Source organism: Carcharodon carcharias, assembly GCF_017639515.1.
Source record: "Carcharodon carcharias isolate sCarCar2 chromosome 29 unlocalized genomic scaffold, sCarCar2.pri SUPER_29_unloc_3, whole genome shotgun sequence".
NCBI lineage: Eukaryota > Metazoa > Chordata > Chondrichthyes > Lamniformes > Lamnidae > Carcharodon > Carcharodon carcharias.
In genome coordinates, this window is record NW_024470676.1 from 1,407,861 (window position 1) to 1,423,400 (window position 15,540).

General features: G+C 46.5%; 1 protein-coding gene across 1 annotated transcript; it reads right to left on the bottom strand.

Annotated features, from left to right (window-relative positions):
* Window positions 1-8,994: 8,994 nt before the first annotated feature.
* Window positions 8,995-10,003, bottom strand: LOC121274099 (free fatty acid receptor 3-like). The gene is made up of 2 exons (XM_041181252.1): window positions 9,539-10,003; window positions 8,995-9,486 (listed from the first exon to the last, which is right to left on the bottom strand). Exons 1-2 carry the CDS (start codon window positions 10,001-10,003, stop codon window positions 8,995-8,997), a joined length of 957 nt encoding a protein of 318 aa, XP_041037186.1.
* Window positions 10,004-15,540: the final 5,537 nt, after the last annotated feature.

Consider the following 15,540-nt stretch of genomic DNA (forward strand, 5'->3'; position numbering starts at 1 on the left):
CTTTTGAAGCCTTCGAATGTAGGAAATGGGGCAGCCGATAGGGCACAGCAAGCTCCCACAAACAGCAACATGATAATGGCCTTGGTCGTGTTGGGATTTTGAGCGAAAAATATTGACCAAATGAAACTAGGGAGAATTCCCTGTGCTCTTCTCCCAGTAGTGTCCACGGGATCTTTTACATCTACCTGAGAAGGCAGACAGGGCCTTGGTTTAGTGTCTCGTCCAACTTTGCAGTACTCCCTCAGTGTTGGCACTGGGTGCATTGACCCGCATTGTGAAATGCTTCGGGATGTCTTGAGGTTGTGAAAAGCGCTACATAAATGCCGGTCTTTCTTCCTTTCCGGAGTAGATTCAAAACCCGCCCCAAGTCCTGGGTTGGGTGTGGGGCCAATCGCTCAGAGATCGTGAGCCAGAACCAAATAAGATGCCTATAAATATGTAGTACAGTAACACGTAGACACACAGTCACACTGTCAACACAATTCATGATAGACAACCAAACAAGACATTGCCAAAATAGAACAACAGTGGCACTTGACATGATTCATTCCAGTTGTGATCCTGGCATTAGGATTTCACACTTACCCTCCTGTCTCACTCTATCTCTTCACTTTTCCCTGTCTCATTCACTCTTCCTTTCTGTTCTCCCTCTCATCCACTCTCTTCCACCCTTTCCTGTACGTGATCCGATCACTGACATTTTTGAAGGGTTCTAAGGAACATCTGCTCCTTCAGAAAATCCATTGCAGCCTCGGGAATAAGACTGAGTAGAAACTCCCTCAACGATTGCCCAGATATACACTGGAAACACAACAGCATGTCAGGATACAGAGAATGAACTGTTAAATGAACAGAATTGAGCAGTTTGATCAATAAAACAAAGATTGTTAAATTCAACAAGGGAGTGTTTTCTCATTGTTCCCCCAATCCTGATTTGACTCACAGTGATCCATCAACGCTTTCTAATTAAAAACACTGAGAGAGCAGCACAGGAAGAGGTCATTCAGCCCAAGTAGAGCGTTACGGCAGTTCCTCCCCAGGCGAGCAGTCGGACAGGACTGGGGTAAGTAACGGAACGATTGGAATTCACTTCCACGACCTACGGAGTGAGGAGACAGGACAAGGGACCAGAACATTATAATTTGAGCCAGGCCTTTCAGAGGTGATATCAAGAAGCACTTCTTCCAACAAAGGGGAGTGGAAATTTGGAACTCTCTCCAGCAATAATTAAAACCCTCATGGTTCAGTATCAATAATCAAACCCAACACTGCTCATGTATCAATAATCAAACCCCGTTCAGTATCAATAATCAAACCCCGTTCAGTATCAATAATCAAACCCCGTTCAGTGTCAATAATCAAACCCGTGTTCAGTATCAATAATCAAACCCCGTTCAGTATCAATAATCAAACACCGTTCAGTATCAATAATCAAACCCCGTTCAGAATCAATAATCAAACCCCGTTCAGTATCAATAATCAAACACCGTTCAGAATCAATAATCAAACCCCGTTCAGTATCAATAATCACACCCCGTTCAGTATCAATAATCAAACCCCGTTCAGTATCAATAATCACACCCCGTTCAGAATCAATAATCACACCCCGTTCAGTATCAATAATCAAACCCCGTTCAGTGTCAATAATCAAACGCCGTTCCGTATCAATAATCAAACCCCGTTCAGTATCAATAATCAAACCCCGTTCAGTATCAATAATCAAACACCGTTCAGAATCAATAATCAAACCCCGTTCAGTATCAATAATCAAACCCCGTTCAGTATCAATAATCAAACACCGTTCAGAATCAATAATCAAACCCCGTTCAGTATCAATAATCAAACCCCGTTCAGTGTCAATAATCAAACCCCGTTCAGTATCAATAATCAAACACCGTTCAGAATCAATAATCAAACCCCGTTCAGTATCAATAATCACACCCCGTTCAGAATCAATAATCAAACCCCGTTCAGAATCAATAATCAAACCCCGTTCAGTATCAATAATCAAACACCGTTCCGTATCAATAATCAAACCCCGTTCAGGATCAATAATCAAACCCCGTTCAGTATCAATAATCAAACACCGTTCAGAATCAATAATCAAACCCCGTTCAGTATCAATAATCAAACACCGTTCAGAATCAATAATCAAACCCCGTTCAGTATCAATAATCAAACCCCGTTCAGAATCAATAATCAAACCCCGTTCAGTATCAATAATCAAACCCCGTTCAGAATCAATAATCAAACCCCGTTCCGTATCAATAATCAAACACCGTTCCGTATCAATAATCAAACCCCGTTCAGAATCAATAATCAAACCCCGTTCAGTATCAATAATCAAACACCGTTCCGTATCAATAATCAAACACCGTTCCGTATCAATAATCAAACCCCGTTCCGTATCAATAATCAAACACCGTTCCGTATCAATAATCAAACCCCGTTCAGTATCAATAATCAAACACCGTTCAGGATCAATAATCAAACCCTGTTCAGAATCAATAATCAAACCCCGTTCAGTATCAATAATCAAACACCGTTCCGTATCAATAATCAAACCCCGTTCCGTATCAATAATCAAACCCCGTTCAGTATCAATAATCAAACCCCGTTCAGTATCAATAATCACACCCCGTTCAGTATCAATAATCACACCCCGTTCAGGATCAATAATCAAACCCCGTTCCGTATCAATAATCAAACCCCGTTCCGTATCAATAATCAAACGCCGTTCCGTATCAATAATCAAACACCGTTCCGTATCAATAATCAAACACCGTTCCGTATCAATAATCAAACGCCGTTCCGTATCAATAATCAAACGCCGTTCCGTATCAATAATCAAACCCCGTTCAGTATCAATAATCAAACACCGTTCAGAATCAATAATCAAACCCCGTTCCGTATCAATAATCAAACACCGTTCAGTATCAATAATCAAACCCCGTTCAGTATCAATAATCACACCCCGTTCAGTATCAATAATCACACCCCGTTCAGTATCAATAATCAAACCCCGTTCAGAATCAATAATCAAGCCCCGTTCAGTATCAATAATCACACCCCGTTCAGAATCAATAATCAAACCCCGTTCCGTATCAATAATCACACCCCGTTCAGTATCAATAATCAAACCCAGTTCAGAATCAATAATCAAACCCCGTTCCGTATCAATAATCAAACACCGTTCCGTATCAATAATCAAACCCCGTTCAGTATCAATAATCAAACACCGTTCCGTATCAATAATCACACCCCGTTCAGTATCAATAATCAAACCCCGTTCCGTATCAATAATCAAACACCGTTCCGTATCAATAATCAAACCCCGTTCAGTATCAATAATCAAACACCGTTCCGTATCAATAATCAAACCCCGTTCAGTATCAATAATCAAACACCGTTCAGAATCAATAATCAAACCCCGTTCAGAATCAATAATCACACCCCGTTCAGTATCAATAATCACACCCCGTTCAGTATCAATAATCAAACCCCGTTCAGTATCAATAATCACACCCCGTTCAGTATCAATAATCAAACACCGTTCAGAATCAATAATCAAACCCCGTTCAGTATCAATAATCACACCCCGTTCAGTATCAATAATCAAACACCGTTCAGAATCAATAATCAAACCCCGTTCAGTATCAATAATCAAACACCGTTCAGAATCAATAATCAAACCCCGTTCAGTATCAATAATCAAACGCCGTTCCGTATCAATAATCAAACACCGTTCCGTATCAATAATCAAACCCCGTTCAGAATCAATAATCAAACCCCGTTCAGTATCAATAATCAAACACCGTTCCGTATCAATAATCAAACCCCGTTCAGTGTCAATAATCAAACCCTGTTCAGTGTCAATAATCAAACCCCATTCAGTATCAATAATCAAACCCTGTTCAGTGTCAATAATCAAACCCTGTTCAGTATCAATAATCAAATCCAGTTCAGTACCAATAATCAAACCCGTTCAGTATCAATAATCAAACCCCGTTCAGAATATATAATCAAACCCCGTTCAGTATCAATAATCAAACCCCGTTCAGAATCAATAATCAAACCCCGTTTAGGATCAATAATCAAACCGCATTCAGTATCAATAATCAAACACCATTCAGTATCAATAATCAAACCCCGTTCAGTATCAATGATCAAACCCCGTTCAGTATCAATGATCAAACCCCGTTTAGGATCAATAATCAAACCCCATTCAGTATCAATGATTATACCCCGTTCAGTATCAATAATCAAACCCCGTTTAGGATCAATAATCAAACCCCGTTCAGTATCAATAATCAAACCCCGTTTAGGATCAATAATCAAACCCCATTCAGTATCAATAATCAAACACCATTCAGTATCAATAATCAAACCCCATTCAGTATCAATAATCAAACCTGACACCATTAAATATAAAAATTAAATATATAAATAAGGTGTCGCTCATTTAAGAGAGAAATGAGGAGAAATTTTTTCTCTCAGTTGGTCGTGTGTCTTTGAAACTCTCTTCCTGAAAAGGTGGTGGAAGCAGGGACTGAATATTTTTAAGGCAGAGATAGATAGATTCTTGAATAACAAGGGGGTGAAAGGTTATTGGGGTTATTGCAGGAGGTTACAACAAATTCAGCCATGATCGTACTGAATGATGGCGCAGGCTTGGGCGGCTGAGTGGCCAACTCCTGCCCCTAAATCGTATGTTCATATGTATGTACTGCTGACCCTCTGACAATGCAGCACTGCCTCAGAATTGACCCTCCGACAGTGCAGCACTCCCTCAGCACTGACCCTCAGACAGTGCAGCACTCCCTCAGTACTAATATTGCAACAGCGCAGCACTTCCTCAGTACTGACACTCCGACAGTGCAGCACTCCCTCAGTACTGACACTCCGACAGTGCAGCACTCCCTCAGTACTGACCCTCCGATAGTGCAGCACTCCCTCAGTACTGACCCTCCGATAGTGCAGCACTCCCTCAGTACTGACCCTCTGGCAGTCTAGTACTCTCTCAGTGCTGACCTTCCGAAAGTGCAGCACTCCCTCAGTGCTGACCCTCCGATAGTGCAGCACTCCCTCAGTACTGACCCTCCGATAGTGCAGCACTCCCTCAGTACTGACCCTCTGGCAGTCTAGTACTCTCTCAGTGCTGACCTTCCGAAAGTGCAGCACTCCCTCAGTGCTGACCCGCCAACAGTGCAGCGCTCACTCGGCACTGACCCTTCAACAGTGCATTACTCCCTCAGCACTGATCATCCAACAGAGCAGCACTCGCTCAGTACTGACCCGCCGACAGTGCAGCACTCCCTCAGTACTAATATTCCAACAGCGCAGCACTTCCTCGCTACTGACCCTCCGACAGTGCAGCACTCCCTCACTACTGACCCTCCAACAGTGCAGCACTCCCTCAGTACTGACACTCCGACAGTGCAGCACTCCCTCACTACTGACCCTCCAACAGTGCAGCACTCCCTCAGTACTGACCCTCCGATAGTGCAGCACTCCCTCAGTACTGACCCTCTGGCAGTGTAGTACTCTCTCAGTGCTGACCTTCCGAAAGTGCAGCGCTCCCTCAGTGCTGACCCGCCAACAGTGCAGCGCTCACTCGGCACTGACCCTTCAACAGTGCATTACTCCCTCAGCACTGATCATCCAACAGAGCAGCACTCGCTCAGTGCTGACCCGCCGACAGTGCAGCACTCCCTCAGTACTGACCATCCAACAGAGCAGCACTCCCTCACTACTGACCCTCACACAATGCAGCACTCCCTCAACTCACAGTTGGAGGTGCTGTTTTGCAGATGAGATATTAAACCGAGGCCCCATCTGTCCTCTCAGTGGGTGTATAAGATCCCACAGCCATTATCTGGAAGAACAGCAGGGGGGAGTTCTCCCCTGTGTCCTGGAGTCAAAATTTATCCCTCAACCAACATCATTAAAAACAGGTGATCTGGGTCATTATTACATTGCTGCTTGTCAGATCTTGCTGTGCACAAACTGGCTGCCACCTTTCTTACATTACAACAGTGACCATACTTCATAAAAAGCCATTCATTGGCAGTGAAACACTTAGGGACGTCCTGAGGTGGGGAGAGGGACTAGAAAAGCCTGCTTCCCTGTCTGGCTCAACCACAAAATCAAAACTCTCATCCTTGCTTTCAAATCTTCCATGGTCTCTTCACTCCTTCTGGAACCTCCTCCAGCCCCTGCAACCCTCACTATCTCTGTAACCTCCTCCAGCCACTACAACCCCCCCTGTCCCTGTAACCTCCCCCAGCCCTGACAACCCTCCCTATCTCTGTAACCCCCTCCAGTACCTACAACCCTCCCTATCTCTGTAACCCCCTCCAGCACCTACAACCCTCCCTATCTCTGTAACCCCCTCCAGCACCTACAACCCTCCCTATCTCTGTAACCTCCTCCAGCCCTACAACCCTCCCTATCTCTGTAACCTCCTCCAGCCCCCACACCCTCCCTATCTCTGTAACCACCCCCAGCCCCTACAACCCTCCCTATCTCTGTAACCTCCTCCAGCCCCCACACCCTCCCTATCTCTGTAACTGCCTCCAGCCCCCACAACCGTCTCTATCTCTGTAGCCTCCTCCAGCCCCTACAACCCGTCTATCTCTGTAACCTCCTCCAGCCCATACAACCCTCCCTATCTCTGTAACCCCCTCCAGCACCTACAACCCTCCCTATCTCTGTAACCTCCTCCAGCCCTTACAACCCTCCCTATCTCTGTAACCCCCTCAGCACCTACAACCCTCCCTATCTCTGTAACCACCTCCAGCCCCTACAACCCTCCCTATCTCTGTAACCTCCTCCAGCCCCTACAACCCTCCCTATCTCTGTAACCCCCTCCAGCCCCTACAACCCTCCCTATCTCTGTAACCTCCTCTAGCCCTTACAACCCTCCCTATCTCTGTAACCTCCTCCAGCCCCTACAACCTTCCCTATCTATGTAATCTCCTCCAGCCCCTACAACCCTCCCTGTCTCTGTAACCTCCTTGAACTCCTACAACCCTGTCTGTCTCTGTAATTTACTCCAGCTCCGATACCCCACCCCACCCTATCTCTGTAATCTCCTCCAGCTCCGACAACCTTCGAGTTCTCTGCTGTCCTCCAATTCCGAATTCTCGACCATCCCCTGATTCCCATTGTTCCACCATTGGCATCCGGGCCTTCAGCTGCCCGGGGCCCTAAGATCTGCAATTCCCTCCCTAACTCTCTACACCTCTCTCTCTCCTCCTTAAAGATGCTCCTGAAAAATATATCTTTGACCGAGTTTTTTGCTCCTCATGTGCTCTCACGACTCAATGTCAAATTTTGTGCAATAATTGCTTCTCGGATGTTTCATCTCATTAACAGTGCTATAGATAAACATAAATTGGTGTTGTGGTTGAAGTCCTATTAATCTGGGGGATTATGTCCAATTCTGGCCTTGTCGCACTTTGGGAAGGATGTCAGGGCCTTGGAGAGGGTGCGGAAGAGATTTACTCGGATGTTCTGAGGGATGAGGGATTTCAGTTCATGTGGAGGGACTGGAGAAGCTGGGATTGTTCTCCTTAGAGCAGAGAAGGTTAAGGGGGAGATTGAATCGAGGTGTTCAAAATCACAGGGGTTTGGATAGAGTAAACAAGGAGAAACTGTTTCCAGTGGCAGAAAGGTTGGTAACCAGAAGGACACAGATTGAAGAAAATTGGTAAAAGAACCAGATAGGGAGATGAGGAGAATTGTTATTTTACACAGCGAGTTGTTGTGATCTGGAAGGTGCTGCCTGAAAGGGCAGTGGAAGCAGATTCAGTCAGAACTTTCAAAAAGGGGAATTGGAGAAATACTTGAAGGGGAAAAATTTGCAGGACTGCGGTGGACAGAGCATGAGGGAAGTGGGGAGAGTGGGACTAATTGAATAGATATTTCAAAGAGCTGGCACATGCACGATGAGCTGAATGGCCTCCTTCTGTGCTTTGGGTCTGCTAAAGCACTTCAGCAAGTGACACAGCAGGGAATAAACATCCAGGTTCCAGTCCAAAGCAACTAAATGGAAGTGAGCAATGGGATTAGATGAGATACATGTAGAACTTCAACCCATTAATCTTGGTGACACTTCCACCGCTGGAACTGAGGGAGCACTGCACTGTCGGAGGGTCTGTAGTGGGGGAGTGCAGCACTGTCAGAAGGTCAGTATTGAGTGAACACTACTGTCAGAGGGCCAATGCTGAGGGAGTGCTGCACTGTTGGAGGTTCAGCACTGAGGGAGTGCTACACTGTTGGAGGGTCAGTACTGAATGAACGCAGTGCTATCAGATGGTTAGTACAGTGGGAGTGCTCCACTGTCGGAGGGTTAGTACTGAGGGAGTGCTGCACTGTCGGAGAGTCAGTACTGAGGACTGCTGCCCTCTCTGAATGTCGGTGCTGAGGTAGTGATGCACTGTCGGGGGGTCAGTACTGAGGTAGTGCTGCACTGTTGGAAGGTGAGGACTGAGGAAATGCTGCAATATCGGAGGTGCTGTCTTTCAGATGAGACATTAAGCCGAGGCCCCATCTGCCCTCTCAGGTGAATGTAAATTATCCCACGGCCACAATTTCAAAGAAGAGCAGGGGGGAGTTCTCCCTGGTGTCCTGGGGCCAAAATTCATCCCTCAACCAACATCTCTAAAAAAAAAACAGGTGATCTGGGTCATTATGACATTGCTGTTTGTGGGAGCTGGCTGTGCATGAATTGGGTGCTGCGTTCCCTATATCCCAATATCATAATTGAATAAAAGTACTTAATTGGCTGTGAAGTGCTTCGGGGTGTCCTGAGGTGTTGAAAGGTGCTAGAGAATTGCAGGTTCTTCCTCACGTGGAACACCCCCGTCAGTGACGAAGACCAGAGAGATGCCAGTGATTGCTGGCACTGGGAATCCTCGTCTTATATTGAATCCAATTATGGTATAAATGCGGAATTTCTATGAGCCGACCTCCTTAATCACTTGTTGGCATTCACATCCGATCCCTAGAGACGATGTTCCGCATGGAACTGGGTCCGATGTTTGCGTGAGATCTCCGTTCAGTCCCTTCTCCTGTGGGATCGCACTGTGCCAGATGCGCAGCAAGCTCTGCTTGATGCTGTTGGTGCACTGCTTGGCACTGGGTGGTGCTCCGCTGCAGAGCAGAGGAGGAGCAGAAGAAGACCAGTGGGTTGAGGAAAGCGCTGGCCATACTGGGCAGCAGGGCTTCCCTCTGCCAGTTGACATTCTCGCGTAGGGCAAAGCCAACCAGGTGGGAAGTGTTGTAGGGGGCGAAGCATGCCACGAGGGTGGTCAAGGTGTTGGAGGCCACCCAGAGGGCCTTACGCTTCTCCCGCCGAGGGAGTTGGCTCCTGTTGAGCTCCCAGAAGCAGCCGAGGTTGGCGAAGGAGGTGAGCACCAAGGGGGCCAGGAAGAAGAAGAATACAAGCTTCTGTCTGAGGGGCAGCAGCAAGTCCAGTTGGGACTGGGTGAAGTTGACATAACAGATCGAGGCTTTGCTCTCGGCTGGGGGCTACCAGGTGATCCTGTGACCCAGTCGCCTCCACCAGGAAGATGAAGGCGAGGTGAGCAATGACAAGGTGCCAGAAAACGAAGCAGACCACACAAGAGTAGCGGGGACTCTTGTTCATCTTGTACCTGATGGGGAAGGCGATGCTCAGATACCTGCCTATGCTGAGTGCCGTGAGGAACAGGACGCAGGCGTAGTTGGTGCTGAAGTGGAAGACGTGGTAGATGGCACAGAAGACCATGGGCAGCGCCCACTCACCCCACACTGTCGCCACCATCTTGACTGGCAGAGAAGCAACAAAGAGCCCACCGGAGATGCAGAGGTTGATCATGTAGATGACATTGGGCGTGGGTTTGCGCTTCAGCTCCCTGAAGAATATGCAGAGTGCCACAGCGCTGGAGGGTGCCCCCAGGATGAAGGTGGTGCAGTAGACAGCCAGCAAGAAGATGTCAAGTGGGGCATGGTCCACCATGTTGTGTCATATTACCTGTGGGTAACAGGAGATTTAGTCGCCCTGCACTTAGCTGGGAACAAGCTTACTTATCCACTTCAATGTTCTCCACCACCCCCCATCTTCTCTTTCCCACCCACCCCATCTTAGTCCAAAAATCTGCTGCTCCCCCCCACACAACCCCACTCTAACTCACACCGAGTCCCGTTAGCCAATCACCCCATTGTTCTTTGCCGATATACATTGGTTCTTGGTCTGGCAATGCCTCCATTTCCCAAATTCCAATCCTCCTTTTAAATCCTTCCACAGCATCTTCATCTCCTTCCCTATCTAAACACCTCCTCCAGCCCCTATGTCCCTCCCTACCTCTGCAACCTCCTCCAGCCCCTGCAACCATCTCTCTCTCTGTAACCTCCTCCAGCTCCTATGACCTTCCCTATCTCTGTAATCCGCTCCAGCCCCTACAACCCTCCCTATCTCCGTAACCTCCACCAGCCCCTACAGCTTTCATTTTCTCCGTAACCTTCTCCAGTCCCTGCAACCCTGTAGGGGCTGGAGGAGGTTACATACATAGGGAGGGTTGCAGGGGCTGAAGGATATTGCAGAGATAGTGTAACAATGTCGAGAGGCTGAATGGGTCTCCGCCCATTCCTGTGTAGCAGGCTCAAGGCTGAATGGTCCTCCTCCCGTCCTCATGTTACAGGCTCAAAGGGCTGAATGGCTTTCTGTGCAACAGATCTGAGGGACTGAATGGCCTCCTCCCCTATTCCTGAGTAAGTCGAGGGCGCTGAATGGGCCTCACCTTGTTCCTGTGTAACAGGCTCGAGGGGGCTGAATGGGCCTCCTCATGTTCCTGTGTAAAAGGCTCGAGGGGGCTGAATGGGCCTCCTCCTGCTCCTGTGAATAGGCTCGTGGGGGCTGAATGGGCTTCCTCCTGTTCCCGTGTAACAGGCTCGAGGGGGCTGAATGGACCTCCTCCTGTTCATGCGTAACAGGTTCGAACGGCTGAATGGACCCCCTCCTGTTCCTGTGCAACAAGGTTGAGGGGGCTGAATGGGCCTCTTCCTGTTCCTGGTTAACAGGCTCGAGGGGGCTGAATGGGCCTCCTCCTGTTCCTGTGTAACAGGCTCGAGGGGGCTGAATGGGCCTCCTCCTTTTCCTGTGCTTATTATTCTCATTATTTTGATTGGGTAATGTCTGATCCAAAGAGATCTCTTAATTGCTTAATGCTTAACCTGCAATGATTATGGAGTCTTTCTGGATGTTCAATTAAGATTAGGGCATTGTGCCTCAGTATGACTTTGCGCATTACTGCTATTATGACCAACTTTTGGCAGTACTTATCTTTGCACTCTGTCGTCACTGTATTCTGTCGTATCGTGATTTTAATGTTCATGGTATTGATTTTTCAATCATAATTGTCAACACAGGCTAGTTACAACCAGTTGTAACTAGATTGTGTACTTGGCCAATGAGTTAGAGGCAGGGCAGGGCTCATAACAAACAGTTTACAGTGTCTGTTTAAGCAATGCGCATTAGTTTGCAGACCCTTTTTAAACAGTGCGCTTCATCCAACAGTCTACAGAATCTATTTAAACGACAGCAAACAATTCATTTCTGAAAGTACAGCAATTAATCCCAATAAAAGCAGGATTATTTCTCCAGCAAAATGCAGTCAGTGGACGATAGTAACAAAAACAAATTCTGTAAAATCAATCCCAGTCACTCATAGCTTTGTGGTGATAGAAGGGGTCATCACCCAATCATCTCCATTCTGATGGGAATGATAGTGTCACTATGGGCAACCCTCTACAACAGCAACAATTTACCTTCATATTGCGCCTTTAAAGTAGTAAAGTGTCCCACAGAGCTTTAGAGGAACGTAAATCAGACAACAATCTTGACAAACCGAAGATGTTAGTGGACAGGTGACCAAAAGCTCCATCAGAGAGGCCGGTGTTTAAGGAACGTATTAAAGGAGGAAAGAAAGCCAGAGAGAGAGGTGGAGGGGTTTAGGGAGGGAATACCAGTTTATGGCCGCCAACGGTAAAACGATGGGAACTGGGAATGTTCAAGAGGCTGGAATTGGATGGGTGCAGAAATCGCGGAAGGTTGTAGGGGTGGAGGAGGTTACAGAGATCGCAGAAGGTTGTAAGAGATGGTGAAAGTTACAGATATAGGGAGGGTTGTAGAGGCTGGAGGAAGTTACAGAGATAGGGAGGGTTGTAGAGGCTGGAGGAAGTTACAGAGATAGGGAGGGTTGTAGGGGCTGGAGTGTGTTACAGAGATAGGGAGGGTTGGAGGAGGTTACAGAGAAAGAGAGGGTTGTAGGGACTGGAGGGAGCTACAGATAAAGGGAGGGCTGTAGGGGCTGGAGGAGGTTACAGAGATAGGGATGGTTGTAGGAGCTGGGGTGCATTATAGAGACATTCAGTCCCTTGAACCAGTTCCTCCATTCAATCAGATCATGGCGGATCCGTGTCTTAACTCTGTCTAACGACCTTTTGTAACTCTTAATCCCCTTACCCAACAAACATCTATGAATCACAGTTCTGATATATTCAATTGATCCCACCCAGCCTCAACAGTTTTTTTCTGGGGGAGAGAGTTCCAGATTTTCACTTCCCTTTGTGTGAATAAGTGCTTCTTGATATCACCCCCTGAACAGCCTGGCTTGAATTTTCAGGTTCTGCCCCCTTGATCTGGATGCAACCCCCTGCCCCCCCTCCACCCTACCAGAGAAAATAGTTTCTCTCTCTTCAACCCTATCGAATCCTTTTATCATCTTAAACCCCCCGAATAGATCACTCCTTAATCTTTTAGATTTGAGGGAATACAAGCCTAGACTGTGCAGCCTGTCCTCAGAATTTAACTTTTTATGCCGATCGACGGGAGGGGAACCAATTCTCAGTTTGCAGGGGCCTCAAGGTTAAATTTCCCTCTTTTTAACAACCATAACAATTGTGACCCACTTCTTGACATTGTTGAAATAAACAGGTTAAAATAGTAGGCAGAGTGACTGTACAAGAGTACATTAAACCACGCCCTGCTACTGATGGTCAAAAGAATTAGTTGAGACATTGAGGCACACCTGCCATTACACACTCAAATTCCCCTGCCACTCAGAACAGGCTAAATTATTAAAGGGATTTATTCACAAATAGAATTATTTGCAGCATCATGCAATATCGGTGAGATTACAAAGATTTACTTTTTGTGTTCTTTCATGGAATGTGGGCATCGCTGGCTGGGCCAGCACTTATTGCCCAGCCCTAATTGCCCCTTGTGAAGATGGTGATGATCCGCCTTCTTGAACCGCTCTGGTCCTGTGGTGTCGGTGCACCCATGGTACTGTTAGGGAGGGAGTTCCTGGGTTTTGACTCAATGACAGTGAAGGAATGGCCAATACAGTTCCATCACAGGGACAGGCCATTCAGCCCGTCTGCTCCGTGCCAGTGTTTATGCTCCACACGTGCCTCCTCCCACCCCCTCTTCATCTCACCCCATCACCATATCCTTGTATCCCTTTCTCCCTCGTGTTTATCCAGCTTCCCCCTCAAAAACATCTCTACTGTTCACCTCAACCACTCCCTTTGTTTTCTGTCCCCCCATCACCGCCCCCCCCACCATAAACCAGCTTATATTTCACCCCTCTCCTAATATTACTCAGTTCTGTTGAAGGGTCGAAACGTCAACTCTTTTATTCTCCGCCGATGCTGCCAGACCTGCTGAGTTTTTCCAGGTAATTCTGTTTTTGTTTTGGATTTCCAGCATCCGCAGTTTTTTGTTTTTATTTTTTTCACTCCCTTTGGGGGCGAGTTCCACATTCTCCCCACTCTCTGGATAAAGAAGTTTCTCCTGAATACCGCATTGGATTTATTAATGACTATCCTATATCGATGTTCCTTAGTTCTGGTCTCCCCCTGAACCACACAAATGGAAACATCTTCTCTATGTCTGCCCTATTGAAATTCTTTCATCATTTTAAAGGCCTCGATCAGATCAGCCCTCAGCCTTCTCTTTTCGAGAGAAAAGAGTCTGAGCCTATTTGGTTTTTCCATAGAGTGGCATTCAGGCCAAAGGGACACCCAACCCATCAAACCTAATGGACAGATAATCTCATCGCATTATATCAAACTTTGTACCTGAGCTTGCATTGTGAGGCTGACTTAGTTAAGGCTTTGCACTGGAGCATATAGGATCTCGGCTGATAAATCTAAACCCTCTTTCCTTTGTTGCCAGTTTCCAGCTGCAGAGTGGCAATTTAGAATCATGCAACACACGGGAGGCCATTCGGCCCATCATACCTGTGCCAGCTCTTTGAAAGATCAATTCGAATTAGTCCTACCGTGCCCATGACATTATTGTCAATCTTTCCTTAGCTGCCATCTATCATTGACCTTCTACCCTGCTTTACCTGCTCACCTCCCCCTCCTTAAACAGGATAAATTCCATCTCATTTCGACTTCTCTTCAGCTCTGAAGAAGAGTCAGATGGACTCAAAACATTGACTCTGTTTCTCATTCTATAGATTTGAGTTTTTCCAGCATTTTCTGTTTTTATTTCAGACTTTCAGCGTCGTAGAATTTTGGTTTTTTTTTAGTCCCACTCTACCACCTCTGCTCTTTCCCCGACAGCCCTGCAAATTTTTCCCCTTCCAGTATTTATCCAATTCCCTCCTTTTGAAAATTCCTATTGAATCTGCTTCCACCGCCCTTTCAGACAGCGCCTTCCAGATCACAACAACTCACTGTGTCAAAAAAATTCTCCTCTTCTCCCCCTCTGGTTCTTTTCCCGATTCTCTTCAATCTGTGTCCCTCTGGTTGCCAACCCTCCTGCCACGAGAAAGTTTCACTTTATTTACTCTATCCAAACCCCTCATGATTTTGAATGCCTCGATTCAAACTCCCCCTAAATCTTCTCTGCTCCTAGGAGAACAATCCCAGCTTCTCTCGCTTGCCAGAAATCAGTCCATGTGTTTATTTTACCTAATTTTCTCTCAATGTGCTGATGGTCTGTCACCACAGTGAGGTTGGAACTGATCATACCTGAGTCTCTGTCGGAAAGTTGGTCCTTTGACGTTGGTGTCACTCTACGCATCTTGCGATGACATCGCAGCACTCCCTCTGTACCTACTCTCCGACAGTTCAGCACTCCTTTAGCACTGCACTGGAGTGTCAACCTGGATTATTGGGGACTTGAACCAACAGCCTCCTGTGTCAGAGGTGAGAGAAAGAGTAAAAGAGAGAGAAAGAGAGAGAGACAGGGCTAAACCAATCTAACAGCTGACACCTGGGTAAATTGCACATGGATTGTAGATGAGTTGAATCATGAGAATCTTGCTTGTTCTCGGTCTTTTTATTGTTCTGAAGTACAGCTCAAACATATAATGCAGCTTGTAAAAAACGACAAATGTCACTTAATTCGTCATAAATGTTGATGTGCTGGCTTTGTGGTCTTCTTATACCAGATGAACTGAAATGGTGGTAGCAAATATTTACTACACACTACAGCACAATGTCTGATTACTGTGTTTCACCAACTGAACTGGAATAGAT

What these genes read in the sequence shown, in the direction of transcription:
- LOC121274099 (XM_041181252.1), bottom strand. Translation starts at nt 10,003, where the DNA reads ATGGTGGACCATGCCCCACTTGACATCTTCTTGCTGGCTGTCTACTGC. An exon ending in CTGGGTCACAGGATCACCTG is followed by an intron (nt 9,487 to 9,538) that starts GTAGCCCCCAGC and finishes AACTTCACCCAG; the next exon opens with TCCCAACTGGACTTGCTGCT.